Source organism: Macrotis lagotis, chromosome X (assembly GCF_037893015.1).
Source record: "Macrotis lagotis isolate mMagLag1 chromosome X, bilby.v1.9.chrom.fasta, whole genome shotgun sequence".
NCBI lineage: Eukaryota > Metazoa > Chordata > Mammalia > Peramelemorphia > Peramelidae > Macrotis > Macrotis lagotis.
The window spans coordinates 689,320,719-689,336,693 of NC_133666.1; the positions used below are offsets into that span (position 1 = coordinate 689,320,719).

Below are 15,975 nucleotides of genomic sequence, written 5' to 3' on the forward strand. Positions count from 1 at the left end.
CATAAAAATTATAAAAAGTAGACACAGACAGTTTATAATCATAACAATCTAGTGCAATTTGGTGTACTTGCAAACAAACAGGTCTCCACACCTCAGTGATCCTTGAAAACAGCCCTACAAGACAGATTAACAGATATTCATAATGATGACCCTGAACCATCAAAAAAAATCAAGTCCTGGTCCTTGCACTCTCTTCTTGGAAAAGGCTCTAAAACATAATGTGGTGAGTTTCAGTCTTAACGGGGATTTGACTGACTTGAAGCAAATCATAGTCTGATAATGGCAGATAAATGTGTTGTTCTATGGCGGCCCTGGAAAAGGGGAAATGGAAATCCACAGCCATCCTCCAAACCTCCTTGGAATGGTCAGTCCCAAACAACTCTGCCCACCTCCTATCCTCCTGGGAATATCCAGGTCCCATAGGCTGTGTTCACCTCTCAGATCACCTGTCCCAATCTTTTTTCACCCAAAGTGTTAGCAAATCACCAGATGAAGTAGCAGGAATATGTTTTCTTCTCTCCTGTTCATTCTATAGTAGACTTGGAAATAATGGTTTGTGAGTAAGGAATTGTGGGAAATGACTATCACTCCAGATTACAATGCTAAGACTGGGTGGGAGTGGTGATGGGGGGTTTACAGTCTTCTGCCTCATAAGTCACCCTAGGCCATCTTTTTTATCCCATTACCTTCAGATTCCTTCTGGCTCAGTATCCACACTCTCAAGATCTCATGATGCAGGGTCCCTATCACTTACTGCCTGTGTGACCTTGGGCAAATCATTTCTTCTCCCTAGGCTTCTGTTTCCTCATTGATAAAATGAGAGGTTTGGCCTTACCAGCTTTTGAGAAGCCTTTGCGTTCTAGATCAAAGATTCAATGATTCTGCTTTACTGAGACTTGGGAATGGCCTCACTACCTACCACAATATCGGTCTTCTTTTATCTCCAGGGTCTTTGGCATTATAATTTATCATCTAATTCAGTCTGAACTGAAAATGCCTTAATGCTTCAGGTAAAAAAAAAAATCCACTTATATAAAATGAATTAGTTCCCTATTTTCTATAAAAGGATTATAGAACTTCATATATGTATGTGTGTACATAACATACAGGGAGGCCTCGTAGCCAGAAAGTCCCAAGTTCAGGGTTGGTCTTTGACACATCTAACAGATTTCAGACTTCAGTGCCCCCAAAAGAGGCTCTAAGAGCAAGGATAGACCTGCAGGGTGGAAAAAGTCCCAATTACCTCCCCAGTCCAATTCAAATGGAGGAGCCAGGAATAGAGAGAGAGAAGGGCTCTGATAGAACTAAGCAGGTGTTCAAGGCAGGTCCATGATGATGACAACTTCATGATGAAGAAGCTCCCAGGACCACTATCAATGCAGAGACAGACAACCAATGCCAATGCCTCAACTTCTCCTCAAGCAGAGCTAGAGGAACCCAGGGCCGTGTCACACTTAAGAACACTGACTAGAGGTCTAGAAACACAGCAAGGCTTCGCCCAGCTACAGAAGAGAGGCAAATCAAGAAGTATCATTTATAAAGGGCCTACCACGGGCCAGGCTCTGGGCCAAGGACTGGGGACACAATGGAAGGCAAAAGACAACCCAGGAGGAACAACATGCCAACAGCCTTGGACAAACAAGGGGTAGAATAGATTAAAGGGATAAGATCTCAGAGGGAGGCCAGGGAAGAAAGTCTGCAGAAAAGGGGATCAGGGCTGGGAAGGGGGGAATCTGGGCTGGGTCTTAAAGGCAACCGGGAACAAGGATGAGGAGGGAGAGAACTGGAGGATGTCTAGGGAAAACCCAGTCAGGAGACAGGGTCCTGTGTGAAGAACAGCATTGAGGCCGGTCAGTGCTGCTGAGTCTCCATGGTGCACATGGAGGTAAAGTGGGAGATTGGGAAAAGAGAAGGGGTGAGTTTACAAGGGCTCTGAAGGGGATTATCTATTTGGTTCTACTCCTATCTCTCGGGTTGTGGAGCATCTGTTATCTCCTGATGGTGTGGCCCTCTGATGGTTGCCACTCTAGGAAAGTAGCCCTGGGCCTGCTGCAGCCCAGGTCTGCCTGGCATCCCTTACTCTCCTCAGGTTGGAGGTAGCAGTCTGTCTTCTCTTTATCCTCCCCAAGTCCTAATGTAGCAGGTTTGCATGTCCCTCTTGCAACCTTGCCTCACAGGGCTCCAGGCATTATACCTATCATCTGGAAGTACCTCCTCCCCTAGGGAAACAAGAATTTTTTTTTTGGGGGGGTGCAAGGTAATAGGGTTAAATGACTTGCCCAAGGTCACACAGCTAAATAAGTGTTAAGTGTCTGAGGTTACATTTGAACTCAGGTCCTCCTGACTCCAAGCCCAGTGCTTTATCCTTTGTGCCATCTAACTAACCCTGGGAAGCAAGGTCTTAAAGAACATTAAGTTAGATCCCTTCATACTAGAGGAGAAAAAAAAATCAAAGCCCAGAGCTAGAGGGACTCTTAGACTTAAGGTCACCAACAAATTTATTTTTGTCTTTCTTTCGCCTGTTCCTGACATGTGACCTGACACAATAGGTATTCATTCAATGGCTGCTTGTTAAATTAAATTTCCCCAAGTCTCACAGGTAATCAAGGAAGGGATTAGAACTCAGCTCTCCACTCTCCTGTGCTATTTTTCCCCCCCTACTACACAGTCAGTACTGGCAATAGGACAGCTATCCAGCTTAGAATCTTAAATTTCATTTGAACAACTTCACTGATGGGGAACCACAATCTTTTTAAAATAAATTTTTGTTTTGGTTTATTTAGGTAAAAGATACATAACTAAATTTTTTCAAAATTTGTCAACACGAAATTCACACAATTCATACCAAAATCCCTATTTTCTTTTTTCTTAAAATGTTATTATTTATTTTATAACATTTTTTTTTATTTTGAATTCCAAATTCTTTCCCTCCTCATCTCCTTCCCTACTCACTGAGACGTCAAGCAATATGACATCAATTATATATGTGGAACCATGCAAAACATATTTTCATATCAGCCATATCACAAAACTAAGCCAAAAAAAAGAAAGAAAGAAAAGGGCAGAAAAATCATATTTCCATTTGCATTCAGAGTTTTTCAGTTCTCTCTGTAGAGCTAGATAGCATTATTTCATCATGAGTGCTAAGTTTTTCAAGGTTGATCATCTCTGCAACATTGTGGTTACTGTGAACAATGATCATCCAGGTCTTCTCTCTTCAGGTTGTAGACATAGGTCTTGTCAGGTTTTTCTGAAACCAACCCCTAACACAATGGTATTCCAATAGCAATCATATAGCCATCTCCCAATTGATGGGCAGTCCCTCAATTTTTTTTTTTTTAGGTTTTTGCAAGGCAAATGGGGTTAAGTGTCTTGCCCAAGGCCACACAGCTAGGTCATTATTAAGTGTCTGAGGCTGAATTTGAACTCAGGTCCGCCTGACTCCAGGGCCAGTGTTCTATCCACTGTGCAACCGAGCCACCCCGATCTATGTATCTTTTAAATACAATGTTGCAGACCTTTTAGCAAAATGTAGTTTCCCTGATTATCTCTTTCCTAAGTCGAGTTTTGCTTTCGCTTTGTCGGAGATCTTGATTATTGCCCTGCCTTTTAGGTAGTTCAATAATTCTTAAATTATTTCATTCCATACTATTTTTTGAGGTCAGCTGATTTTCCAATAAGATATTTAACATTTTTCCTTCTGTTTTTTCATTCTTTTGACTTTGTTTTATTGTTGATTGATGTCTCCTAGAGTCAGTAGCTCCTACTTGACCAATTCTAATTTTTTTAGGTTTTTGCAAGGCAGTGGGGTTAAGTGACTTGCCCAAGGCCACACAGCTGGTAATTATGAAGTGTCTGAGGCTGAATTTGATCTCAGGACCTCCTGACTCCAGGGTGGGTGCTCTATTCACTACACCACCTAGCTGCCCGTCAATTCTAATTTTTAAGGAATTATTTTATTCGGTGAGATTTTATACCTATTTTTCCATTTGGTCAATTCTGATTTTTAAGGAGTCCTTTTTTTTAATTCAATGGATTTGTGTACTTTTCCCATTTGACTTATTCTGTTTTTTAAGGAGTTCCTCCTTTCCTCAGTGAATTTTTATGCCTCTTTTACCATTAGATCAATACTGCTTTTAAAGTAGTTATTTTTTCCAGTATTTGTTTCGAGGGGCAGCTCTTTTACCAAACTCTTAATTCTCTTTTCATAATTTTCTTGCTTCACTGTCATTTCTTTTCCCAATTTTTCCTCTATCCCTCTTTGAGTAATTCCTTCTGGGCTTGGGTTCAATTAGCACTTTTAAGACAGTGTTGTCTTCTTCTGAGTCTGTTTCTTGGTCTTTCCTACCTCCTTGGTAGCTATTTATGGTCAGGTTCTTTTTGTTGTTGTTGTTTGCACATTTTTTCAGTCTATTTCTTGACTTTGAATTTTATGTTAAAGCTGAGCCCTTCTTTAGGGGGTAAGGGGCTGAAAGGGCACTGTGCAAGTGTGGGAGTCTGCAAGTTTTCGAGCTTCCAAGGTAGTGCGATCCTGAGAGAGCATTAATCACTGCCAAAGTTCCCTACTTCTTAAGACAGTTGTGTGAAATAAAGAAAAAAAAATACAAAATAACTGAGTCAAATGGGACAAAGATATTCTTAGCTACAAAATCTTCTAGAGGAGAACTGACAAGAGGGTTTGAGAACAAAACTTCATATAAATCCTACAAATGTCAGTGAAGTGATACAATTTTTATAGCTTTAAATAAAAGGATATGGTTTTAGCACATCAATAAAAACTGCCTTAAAGCTGGGCCATACTTTATTATTAATGACTTAATGAACTCACCATGGGAACTGAAGCTGATGGGATCAGTCAGTCATTTCATGGTTTCTCTTATCACAGAAAGATTTTGCCTAGTACACCCTCCTTATGATTGTCCAACAAAATAGAAGAGGCTGACGGGATCCTTCTGGAGACTAGCTCATCTCAGCTCTGCCAGCTTTTGCTTTGGCATTGTTTGATGATTCTAGATTACTTTTATTTCCCATGAAGTTTCCATGAAGATCTTTAGATGTAATCATGGGCTTATCATTTTTTCTAGATCACTTTTCCCAAGCATTTCCAAGGAATTATGGAATCTTAGAGCTGGAAGGAAATCCTAAGAGGGTCATCTAGGTCAATATCAATAAAATCAATTTGCTGATAAGAAAACATAGACCCAGAGATGTGAGAGATTTGACCACATTCTCTCAGAAGGGAGATGAGACTCGAACCTCTATTTCCTGATTAATATGCTGTATCATCCATATGAGATACATGTAGAATAGACAAGCTAAAGCACCTTAACCATTCACTAAATGGCCTTTTTCTTTCTATATCTGCCTCTAACCACAAAATCAGATCATTTTGTTCTCAAATTATACCAATGAACAAATTTTGGTATATCATGGGTAAAGCATTCCACCCTTAATATATTCTATTAAATGGTACTCAGACAATTGTTAACTGAGTACCTAGATCAATTATTCAATTGACCTTTATTTGAAACATGTAGGACCAGGTCATTCCAGGTCATCCCACTACTGCAAAGCTTTAATTTTCATTGCCTTTGAAACAAGGACCCAACTCCTTCTTAGCTTGGTACTTTCCCAGGCCTTACTCCTACTATTCTACCTCTCTATGCGTTAGTCAGACTAGAACAACGAAAGGTCATGAAGGTCTCACATACCATTCCCATCTTTTGATGCCTAGATGAGTACAGCATCCCCTAAACTCTCAGGTACTGGGGTTAGTTCCTCTAGAGTCCAGAGCTGGCTCTTTTCTGCCCAGGGTCACCCTCCTTGAAACTGTTCTTCTGTGTCTGCCTCTGTCCCTCAACTAGGTCTTTAATTCTCTGTAACTTACCCTTTGACCGACAGGTCATGAGTCTCTCTCTTAAGTGAGTAGCTCAGCTAGAGAATAAGAATTTTATTAGGTGCTGAGTATTTTACAAATATTACTTCATTTGATCCTCTCAACAACCCTGAGGTGCTATTATTTTCATTTTACAGTTGAGGAAACTGAGGCTGGTAGAGGTCAGGGGACTTGTCTAGGGTCACAGAGCTAGCAAATGTCTGAAATCCGATTTAAACTTGGATCTTCCCAACTCTAAGCCCAAAGTTTACACATTGTGCCACCTAGCTGTTCTGACCAGATGCTCCTACGAGAGACCATGGCCAGTGGAGGGGGACAGCAAAGAGGAAATCATTCTTGGCCTGGGTTCATCTTCCACTTGTGACTTCTCTCAAACTCTTTTCCCTACAAAAGATATGCTCCTAGCTCTGTCACCCTCTATCCAGTATGCCCTACTGACTCGGACAAGCTCAAATCCCCTTCAGTGAAAAATGAGTTCTCCTTCACCTGATCTCACAGCACTTTATGTTTCTCTTATAAGAATCATAAAGAAGTTACAGGCATGGATTGATTGTAATATTATTTCTGAAGGGAATAACCAGATTGATAATCTAACAGCTCATAGAGCTATTCAAGTATTATAAAGTAGCTACTTCTAAATTATTATTGTAATGAGAGTGGTGAGATATTTATCCCCTTCCTTCACCCTTATCCATTTAAATAATTGAGAAAATAAACTATCTGCCCCGCCAAGATATACACATATTGGTATAGATAGGACTAGGAATTAGGGAAAAAATGAAGAGGACTGAGAAAAGGAATGAACTGTAGGGAGAGAGTAGTGGCAAACGAGAAAATGATCCAAAAATTGGGCTGTCTTTATCCTATACCAGGGACAATGCCCTGAAAGACAGTAAATTCTACAGAGGTTCGTCTCGATCTGAGAAAGTGAGGTGGAGGGGGGAGAGGTTTGTGGTATAGAGAAATGCTGAGCAAGAGAAGAGAGGGTCATAGAGAGTGAGAGGGGGACAGAGGGGGATTGATTGTGGAAGGCAAAGAGAGCAAGACAGAAACAAGAGAATGTGTGTGTGTGTGTGTGTGTGTGTGAGAGAGAGAGAGAGAGAGAGAGAGAGAGAGAGAGAGAGAGAGAGAGAGAGAATGAGAGACAGAGAAAATGGGTGTATGTATTTGAGAGACAGAGAGAGAAGGGAGGAGGAGAGGGAGAGAGAGACAGACATTCCTTGTCCTACTCCCTTCAAGCAAATAGTAATTGTGGGAAACATTTTATTTCAGAGGAACCTGAATACTTGGGCCTGGAAGAGTTTTGTAAATTTGTAAACATATCTGAGATTAATCGTTGCTCACTTGAAGACCCCCATTTTGCTTTCCTTATTCTAATACAGCTTCATTCTGTAATGCTATGAGCTATACTTACAAAAAGGGTGTCACCCAAGACCCTGGTAACTACTGTGTCCACCAGACACCTGGCCCAGGTTTCCAGAGTGGAGGGAGAAAACTCCGCCCAGGTCCTCTTGGGTCTTTCATGTGAACTGATGCAAGGATTTCAATCAATACTATTCCCTGACCTTACCATCTGCTACTAGGATGTTAGGTTCTTGAGGGCACTGACCTGATCTTATCTATCTTTGTTTCTCCCATGTCTTCTTGCACAAGAAGGTCCTAAGCATAAATATAAACTTAAGTGCATTTAATAAATGTTTGTTGAATTAATAAGTTTGGGGCTTAGATTTCCAGGGAAGAAATATAGAATTTTCTCCACAACAAAAATGTTATGATAAAGATTTTTAAGTGTGTGTGGATGGGGGGAGGGGGGGAATATAATAGGAAACTCCAAAATACAAACATATAGAATGCAGTATGGATAAGAGCATATTGGAACAAGCTTCTAAAATGCGGCTCTGTCATTCACATAATATTAACGTGACAAGTATTGCAAGATGAATATATCATTTGATTCTCAAATGACATAATTAACATAACATATTTGACATATTTCTATTAATGATCTTTTATTATGTATAACAGTCATATTACATTAGATAAGCCATGAAAAGATCTAATCACTGTCAACTTTCTTAAAGGTTTTGACTGCATTCTTATTTACACAATGTTATCTCAAACTAATCCTTGGATTTAAAAGAATATAAATCTTCTTGAAATTGTAAACAAACATCATTGTGAGATGAGCATTTTAATTAGATTTGCATGTGAGATGCAAGATATAAAAATTCTGTAATCCAGAGCTGCCCTCTAACAGTCCAGTCAAATAAGGAAGACTGTGGTGGTACATGTTATACCACCATAATGATAAAAATGTTGAAATTACTACAATGAATCAAGTCAGTATTCTCTTGAAAAATGGTATCAGTAGCTAAGTTAGTGGAAAGGCACAGACTTCTTCCTGATATAAAAGTGAAAAAGCTAGGTTTGTACCAACCCAAGTACCATCATTTCCCTTGAAAATAGACCACTGATTGAACATTCATGAATTCATCCAATGTTCTTTTTGAAACTTGTATTTTCTAGCCAACCCAGGTCACAGAATAATACAGTCCAGGTTTAAACGATTTATTATTTTGTATACTGTGTATTCACTTATCTATGAACATATATCTAAAATTGACCATACTTTCTGAAGAGCAAACCTAGCACCCTTTTGGTGACATTAATGTGCTGATCCTTTCTGATGGGTCCCTAGACAAAAGACATGCAACTAAAAACTGTTGATTGGTCACCTGTGCCCTCTCCACATCCATTCATGAGGTAGGTTGGAGGAGCAATCTAGAGGTCGCCAAAACTCTCTCAATCACCAAATCTAATAGCATTTGCTCAGTCCTCATCCTTTTTGAACTCTATGCAGCCTTTGAAGCTGTCAATCATGTTCTTATCTCTGGGATTTGGGGATGCTGCTTTCTCTTAATTCTCCTTGCACTTTTCTGATCTCTTCTTCTCAGTCTCCTTTATTAAATCTTCATCCATGTCATATCCACTAACGATGGATGCCTCAACTTCTCTATCCGGGCCCGCTTCTCCCCCCCCCCCACTATTTTACTTGGTGGCCTGATCAGTTCCTATGCATACTAATCATCACTTCTCTGTAGAGGAGTCTCAGATGTACTTATCAACTCTCTCCCATCTCCAGCTGCCTACAGACATGTCAAACTGACATCTTAAACTCAGCCTGTCCAAAACTGAACTTCTTCTCTTTCCCCAGCTGTCCCCCTTTCATTACTTTCCTCTAATTTTCAAAGGCAATGTCTTCGTTCAGTCATCCAGGCTTGAAAGCCAGTTGTCATCTCCCACTCCTCCCCCCCCCCCCACTTCTCCTTTTCCAATCCTTTACCAAGGACTGTCCTTTCCACCTTGGCCATGTTTCTCATGGAGATTCCCTTTTCCTTTTGACCCAGCAGCCATCCTGGTACCTTGGTCTACTGCAATCATTCTGAATTATCCTCTGCCTGCTCTTTCAGTCCCATGGTCCTCTCCACTCAGCTACCAAAGAGACCATTCCTACAGCCTAAGATCTCACTTTGGCAGCTCTCCTTTCCAGGGGCTTTCCATCACTGCCAAGGTAGAATATAAAATCCTCTTTTTGTGTTCCAAGTCCTTCATCACCTGGCCCCCTTCCTAGATTCTCAGTTGTCTTACACTTTCTTCTCCCCTCCCAAACCCCATAATTTGGTGACACAGGCCTTTCTTGCCATTCTTAGAACAAGGCACCTCAGCTCATCTCTGAGATAATAATTGTAAAGTGCCTTGCCAGTCCCTGGTATAAAGGAAGTGCTGTGTGAATGTAGCTGTCATTATCTGGACCGTCTGACTTCACCCTTCTCTGTGTGTTTGCACATGGGTTTGACAGGTACTGCCCCTAGTGAGGGGTGTCTGGAGAGCAGGGATGGTCTTTTGCTTTTCTTTGTATCCCCAGGGTTTCGTATGGTGCCTTCAACTCACCCAGCCTTGAGCCACTGAGTTGGAAATGTGCGCCACTCTATGGATTTCAGAAGGAAAGAGGACTGCTGGAGCAGCATCTCCTCCCAGCTGGGGGGAGGGGGTCTTCCTGAGCAACAGGATGGCCTGATTAGGGGATCCTGGGGCCTTTTCTTCTCTTTTTCTTTGCTTGCAACTAAACAGAAAGCTAAGTTGGACTTGTGATCTCTCTTCAATGGTGCAGGAACGTGGTCCAAGGAGCTGGTGGTGACCTCTAAAAACCCTCCCAAAAGAGACCAGTGCCAAGAAGCAGGAGTCCTAGCCATGCCCTGGCTAGCCAGAAGAGGAAGGACTTGAATGGAGCGGTCAGAGGGAACGGTCGAGTGAAGATGAAATTCTGCCCAGCAGTTTCAACAAGTGTGTCGTGTTTCAGTGTTTTAGTATAATCTTCTAGCAGGCTAATGTATCATGTTTTATGTAGCAAGAATCTGTCAATATGCCATTCAGGCAGTCAATAAATGTTCATTTAACACTGTCAATGCGCCTAGACAGTGTAAGTGCTGAAGATACAAAGAAATGCAAAAATGGTTGAGTCTTTGGGTTTTAAGCTTAAATATCTGCTCCCAAAGAGGCTTTCCAGGAGCCATCAGAAGACAAATTTCCCCCTCATCACTTTTATTCAAGAACAGAAGTCATTTTATCCATCTGTGTAATAGTTTACCTAACATTAAGCAATAAAGAACAATAGTGGGAGAGTGACTTATCCCAGGTCTGTTTCTTTCTAAGCTCCATCAAATATAAAAAGGAGAATAATGGCAAAAAAGACTAAGTAATCAATTGGTATTTACACAGCACCTGACAGGTCAAACCTAATGGCCTTTTTTCCATCCTCATTTTCCTTACCCTATCTGCAGGTTTTTGACACTGCAGATCACTCTCTCATCATCCTTGATCCTCTCTTCTTTCTCTCTAGTTAGTCTCTCTCTCTCTCTCTCTCTCTCTCTCTCTCTCTCTCTCTCTCTCTCTTCTCTCCTCTCTCCAGAAAGATAGGGAAGGAAATTTCCAGGGAGTTCTGGACAGTGAGCACTGAAGAGAAAGTTTTGCAGAGGCAGAAATGAAGACAGAAAGGGTTTGAGACAAGGAGACCAACCTGAATTTAAGTCCCAAAGTGAAAAGATAAGACCTGGAAGACCACGTGGTCCAGTTTAGGCAGAGGATAGTGTGTGTGAAGAGGAGGCTAAAAAGGTATCCTGAAACTAGACTATGGAAGAAGAGCCTTAAAAACAAGGTCAAGGAGTTAGGAACAACAGGGAGCCAATGGGGGGGGGGGGAGAGAGTGACATCTATGGCATCTGGGCCTTTCTGGTCACTGTGTAAAGATAAGAGATGCTGGCAAGTATCTTGGTTTGGGACCTAGGATCAAAGTTCTGGTGAGAGATGAGGAAAGTCTGGACTAGGATAGAAAGAAAGGATGGGGCTGACTATGAGAAATGCCATGAAGATAGACTAAAAGGACTTAGCAACTGACCAGAATTGGGTGGCAAAAGAGAGATGAATGATTGGGGAAATGAAGTTACCATCATCGGAAATAAGAAATTTGGAAAGAAGATGATGAGTTCAGTCTTGGACAAGTTGACACAGAAGTGCTAGTGATATATCAGATGGAGATGCCCAGCAAGCAGCTGAAGATGAATGACTATAACTCAGGAAAGCAACTGGATCTACAGTCTTGGGAGTTATCTCTATATAAATCATGGAAACCATAGGAGGATGAATTGGTAAAAGGGGTTGAAGATAGTCTCTGGGGACATCCACACTTCCATTGTGTTCCTTTGGCACGTTTACGAACTACGGGAGTTCAGAGGAAGGACAGATCACTTAGTGAGCAGTGAGGGGAAAGTGCTGGACAACAAAAGGAGGGAGAGAGGAAGAGGTGGTGACAGGGAAAGAGAACTAATCTTGAAGTTGTTAGAGGACAGGAGTCTGAGGACAAACTGGGACCCTAATGGCTGGGAAAATCACATGATTTCTCTAAGACTCGGTTTTTCTTAACTGTGAAAATGGAGTGATCATACTGTACAACTTACATGGGCGGGGGGAGGGGGTAGAATTTGGTTAAACCTAGAATTGCTGTAGAAATGGAAGCTGTTGTGACTTAACAAGTACTAAGCCTTAAGGGTGCTGTGCTCTTCAACTTGGGTTCTTGAGAGGTGGCAAACAAGTCTCCTGAATTCACCCTGTCTAGACCATTCATAACATCAGAGACCAAAGTCCTATCATTTCCCAGACTAAATAGCCATCTTCTCATCTTGTCCACACACACACACACACACACACACACACACACACACACACACAAAAAAAACACAAACACACACACAGACAGCACTGCCCAGCCCCAGGCCATCAATTCCCTTCAATGGTATAATGTACACATTCCATGATGATGTTCTCACTGTATTCAGTGCATATGTGACCTATTTAGAGTACAGAAGCCAAGAGAAATTTGGGGTGGGAGGGAAAGGAAGAAGAGCTCTAAAATGAATGAGTAAACAAAATAAAAATTCAAATGATTTTAAACAATTTTAGTAAGCCAAAAATAATCCTAGACTTTCATAAATATTTGTTATACCATATTAAATAGCATTCTTACCACTCAATGCAACAGATCCTTAGCAACTGTTATTAGTTAATGATACAAAACAGCAAAGTGACAGCCTCTGCCCTCAAGAAACTTGTGATTCATTAGTAAGACTATGACATAAACTCACATAAGTAGAATACAAAGTAGGGTGTGATAGAAAGAAAAGAGATATCTCAATAATGATGATGATGATGATGATGATGATGATGATGATGATGATGATGAAAAAACTAACAACTGCAAAGAGCTTAGCAACGAGTATGCCATTCTATCCCATGCAGAGAGACGGGTGCTATTCTTTTTCCCAGTTTGCAAATGAGAAAACTGAGGCAGACAGAAATAAAGTGACTTACTCAGGATGTATCTGAGGACAGATTTCACCCAGTTTTTCTAGAATGCAGGTCAAACAAGCCATCTACTGCACCATCTAGCTGACACTTGGAAGCAAGAATTCAATGAACACCAGAGTCCAGGAGAATGAAATGCAGACTGTGTGAAGGGGACTCATGAAATAAGGCTGGAAAGATAGGCTTCAGCCAGATTGAATAAATACATTTGTCTTTTAATTCAAAGGCAAGGGTGAGTCACTGAAGGCTTCTGAATAGGGGAGGGCCATGGTCAGACCTGACTACTAGAAAATCCTTCTGGCAGCTATATGAAAAATGAGGGGAAATGGGGAAATGATAATCAACACATGAACAGCTCTTGGTCTTGGTGTTCGGCGGAATCCTAGGGTACATGAAATGAAGTCCCACGAGGACCCTCAGGTTAGAATATCTTGTCTTCGGGGGGCAACCCTATGGAACCGAGACTCAATTTGTACATACCAGTGCCCAGTCCTGTTATTTGAGTAGTTGGTTTAAGACTGCAAGAGCCCAGAAGAAAGGAGAGAGGATTTCTCTTCAATTATGCATCCCAGCCAGCTCCATCTTCCATCAGACACTCACTCCACTCATAAATCTGGAGACCACGGGTACTCTTTTACCCTGAGCCTAACATTTACAAAAGCCAGCCCTAGTAATGGTTGACAAGGGAAAGTGATAGCAAGCCACTGCCATCGATCATTCTCTGCCCAATTGTAAATAAATGCTGCTTGGGGCTATAGACGTGGATGGTCTTCCAAGCTTTGTTAAAATTACATCAATACTAACAGAATGAAGTATCACTTTCCATCTTTAGTCTAAATGGTTTTCATGATACCCTTCAGTAAAACACACGGCGAGTGACTCTTCCCCTGCCGATGTGTCAGCATACCCAGTCATAGTAATGATCTTGTAGGTGCCTTGGCAAGAATAAGAAAATAAACCCGGTCCCTCCAAGACTTTTCATCATCTTTCACTGACGGCTGTACAGAAGACTATTAAGTCCCTTTCAAGAGAGCTTGGGATGCAGAAGCGACAGGAATTATTCTCAAACTGTCAAACAAATATTCAGGGAATCTTTGCCAGCTCAGGTTATTTTCAATTCCCCTAAATATAATGAGGAATCAAATTTAAATCCTTTAGCGTTTTGATGAGAAATCTAAACGGAAGATTAGGCCGAGGAACAAACAAAACCTTCTGGAATAGCCATTTTGGTATCTCCCAAGGAGTAAATACTGCAGAGTGAATCCTGACTCTGGAAGACAGAATCTTCCAGAGTCAAGACATACACCTGACTGCCAAGAATAATACTTCAGTGGTTCGAACAATCCTCTGGAACCAGGGCCCAGAGGGGTTTCCACAGTCATAACCACAGGAGTTACTGCATATCGGGGAAAATTGGAAAAACAGACAGTTAGTAATATACAGTTTGCAGACATCTTAAAGATATCCTTCAAGACATGCAGTTAGAGGAATGGAAGGCTTTGGAAATAGGCAGAAGCCTTTGGCATTATGTCTTTTCACATCGGTTTCAACGCCCCTTCCAAGTGATGGTATGATTTAGCTTCTAGGTTGCCTTCATATTGGAGGGGGGAAAGGGGAGGAAGGAAGACATAGACTCCCCAGTGAAATAAGGAAAACCAATCTCACGGGAAAGAGAAATCTCCAGGCTCCTGGGGGAGAGGGATCCTCAGCTGAGGGATGAGGGAGAGACAATGTCAGATGAGAAGAGCTAATCAATTAGCTCTACCGGGAAGACTCTCAATTGACCAGGATGGGGCCAGTCGAGGGCCATCCAGGAACCGGGCCATCCAGAGCCGGGGCCAAGGGACAGGCTCTTGCAATCAGATGGGGAACACTATCCTCTCCTTCACTTCCACATAGGATTTCCATTTCCAACCCGAAGCAAAACGCGATCTCTCTTGCCCATCGGGCCACAAAGAAAGAGCCCTTTTTGCGAGTTGATCAGAACGGGGCAGGCAGCGGCTAGTGGCGAAGGGGCAGGCCGGAGGAGGGGCCCACTCGGCCTGCTGGATCCGCTTCGTTTTCCTTTAGAAGAATTCGAGGCAAGAGAAACCGCAGCCAAACGAATTTAAAAAAAAAAAAAAAAGCCAGGCTAAGCAGGGAAGGGTGAGCTCCGGGCGAGGAAGTTCGCCCAAAGGTGCCGGGCCGCGGCTGAGCACCAACTTGCCCAGAACGTCCCATCCTCACAACCGTTCGTTCTGTGACCAATAGCAATTTATTTTGATACAACCGCTGGATTTTTTTCCGAGTTCTCAACAAAGGAGCCATATTAGGGAAAAATCTCGCAAAAAGAAAATTGCCCCCTCCCCTTCCCCCCCCCCCAGCGCTGTCTTACAACACACGCCCTTGCACGCCGCTTCTCCCTCGCTCACACACGGAGGCTTGCACAAAGATCGGTGCACACTCACACTCACACACGAACACACACTGCAGTCCAAGGAATGCTGACTGCGCCGCACGGAGCGGGGAGGAGGAGCGGGTGTACACACAGACACACTCACAGGCACATCCACAGACACTTACTGTGACACTCACCCACACAGACATACCCACGCACACAGACACGCGCGCGCGCGCCCCCCACCCCAGGCGCCTCTCTCGCCCTCGGGGGCCCCAGCCCTGGGCGCTCGGGCTCGGCTGGGACACCATCTGTTGGGCGGCTGGGGCTCGGCCGGGGCCGGCTCGCCCCCCAGCGGGGCCCGGGAGAAGCGCCCCGAGCCGCCTTAACCCCTTCGGGCCGCGGGGGGCTGCGGGCGCCCACCTGCAGAGCGGGGTGGCTCCCCGGGGAGGCCGGCCGGCCCCGAGGGGCGCCCCCGCCTCGGACACTCACCTTCTTCCGGGGCTGCCATTTCATCATATTTGTAGAGCCGGGCGGGGGGGCATCAAGGGGCTGGCTGCGGGCGCGGGGCGGGGGCCGGGCGGCCGCCACTGCGGCGCATGCTGCCCCCCGGCCGGCCCGGGGGCGCGCGGGGGGCGTCGGCGGGCTCCCCGTCAGGGCCCGGCCCGGCCGCCCCCGAGGGGCATGGTCCTAGCGGCCGGAGGCCACGGATGCAGCCGGCCCCCGCCGCCCCCCGGGCTCCGGGCAGGGGGCTGCGCCTCAGAGAAGGGCCGGCCCGAGGGAG

The 15,975-nt window shown here is 43.5% G+C and overlaps 1 protein-coding gene across 2 annotated transcripts in view; it reads right to left on the reverse strand.

Moving 5' to 3' along the window:
- The window catches only part of TTC28 (tetratricopeptide repeat domain 28), a 430,887-nt gene extending 415,146 nt beyond the window's left edge, over positions 1-15,741 (reverse strand). For both annotated transcript variants that reach the window (XM_074206223.1, XM_074206222.1), the window contains exon 1: positions 15,684-15,741. In XM_074206223.1, the coding sequence (XP_074062324.1) occupies positions 15,684-15,710 (27 nt within the window). In that variant the 5' untranslated portion in view covers positions 15,711-15,741. The remainder of the gene's footprint in view (positions 1-15,683) is intronic.
- Positions 15,742-15,975: the final 234 nt, after the last annotated feature.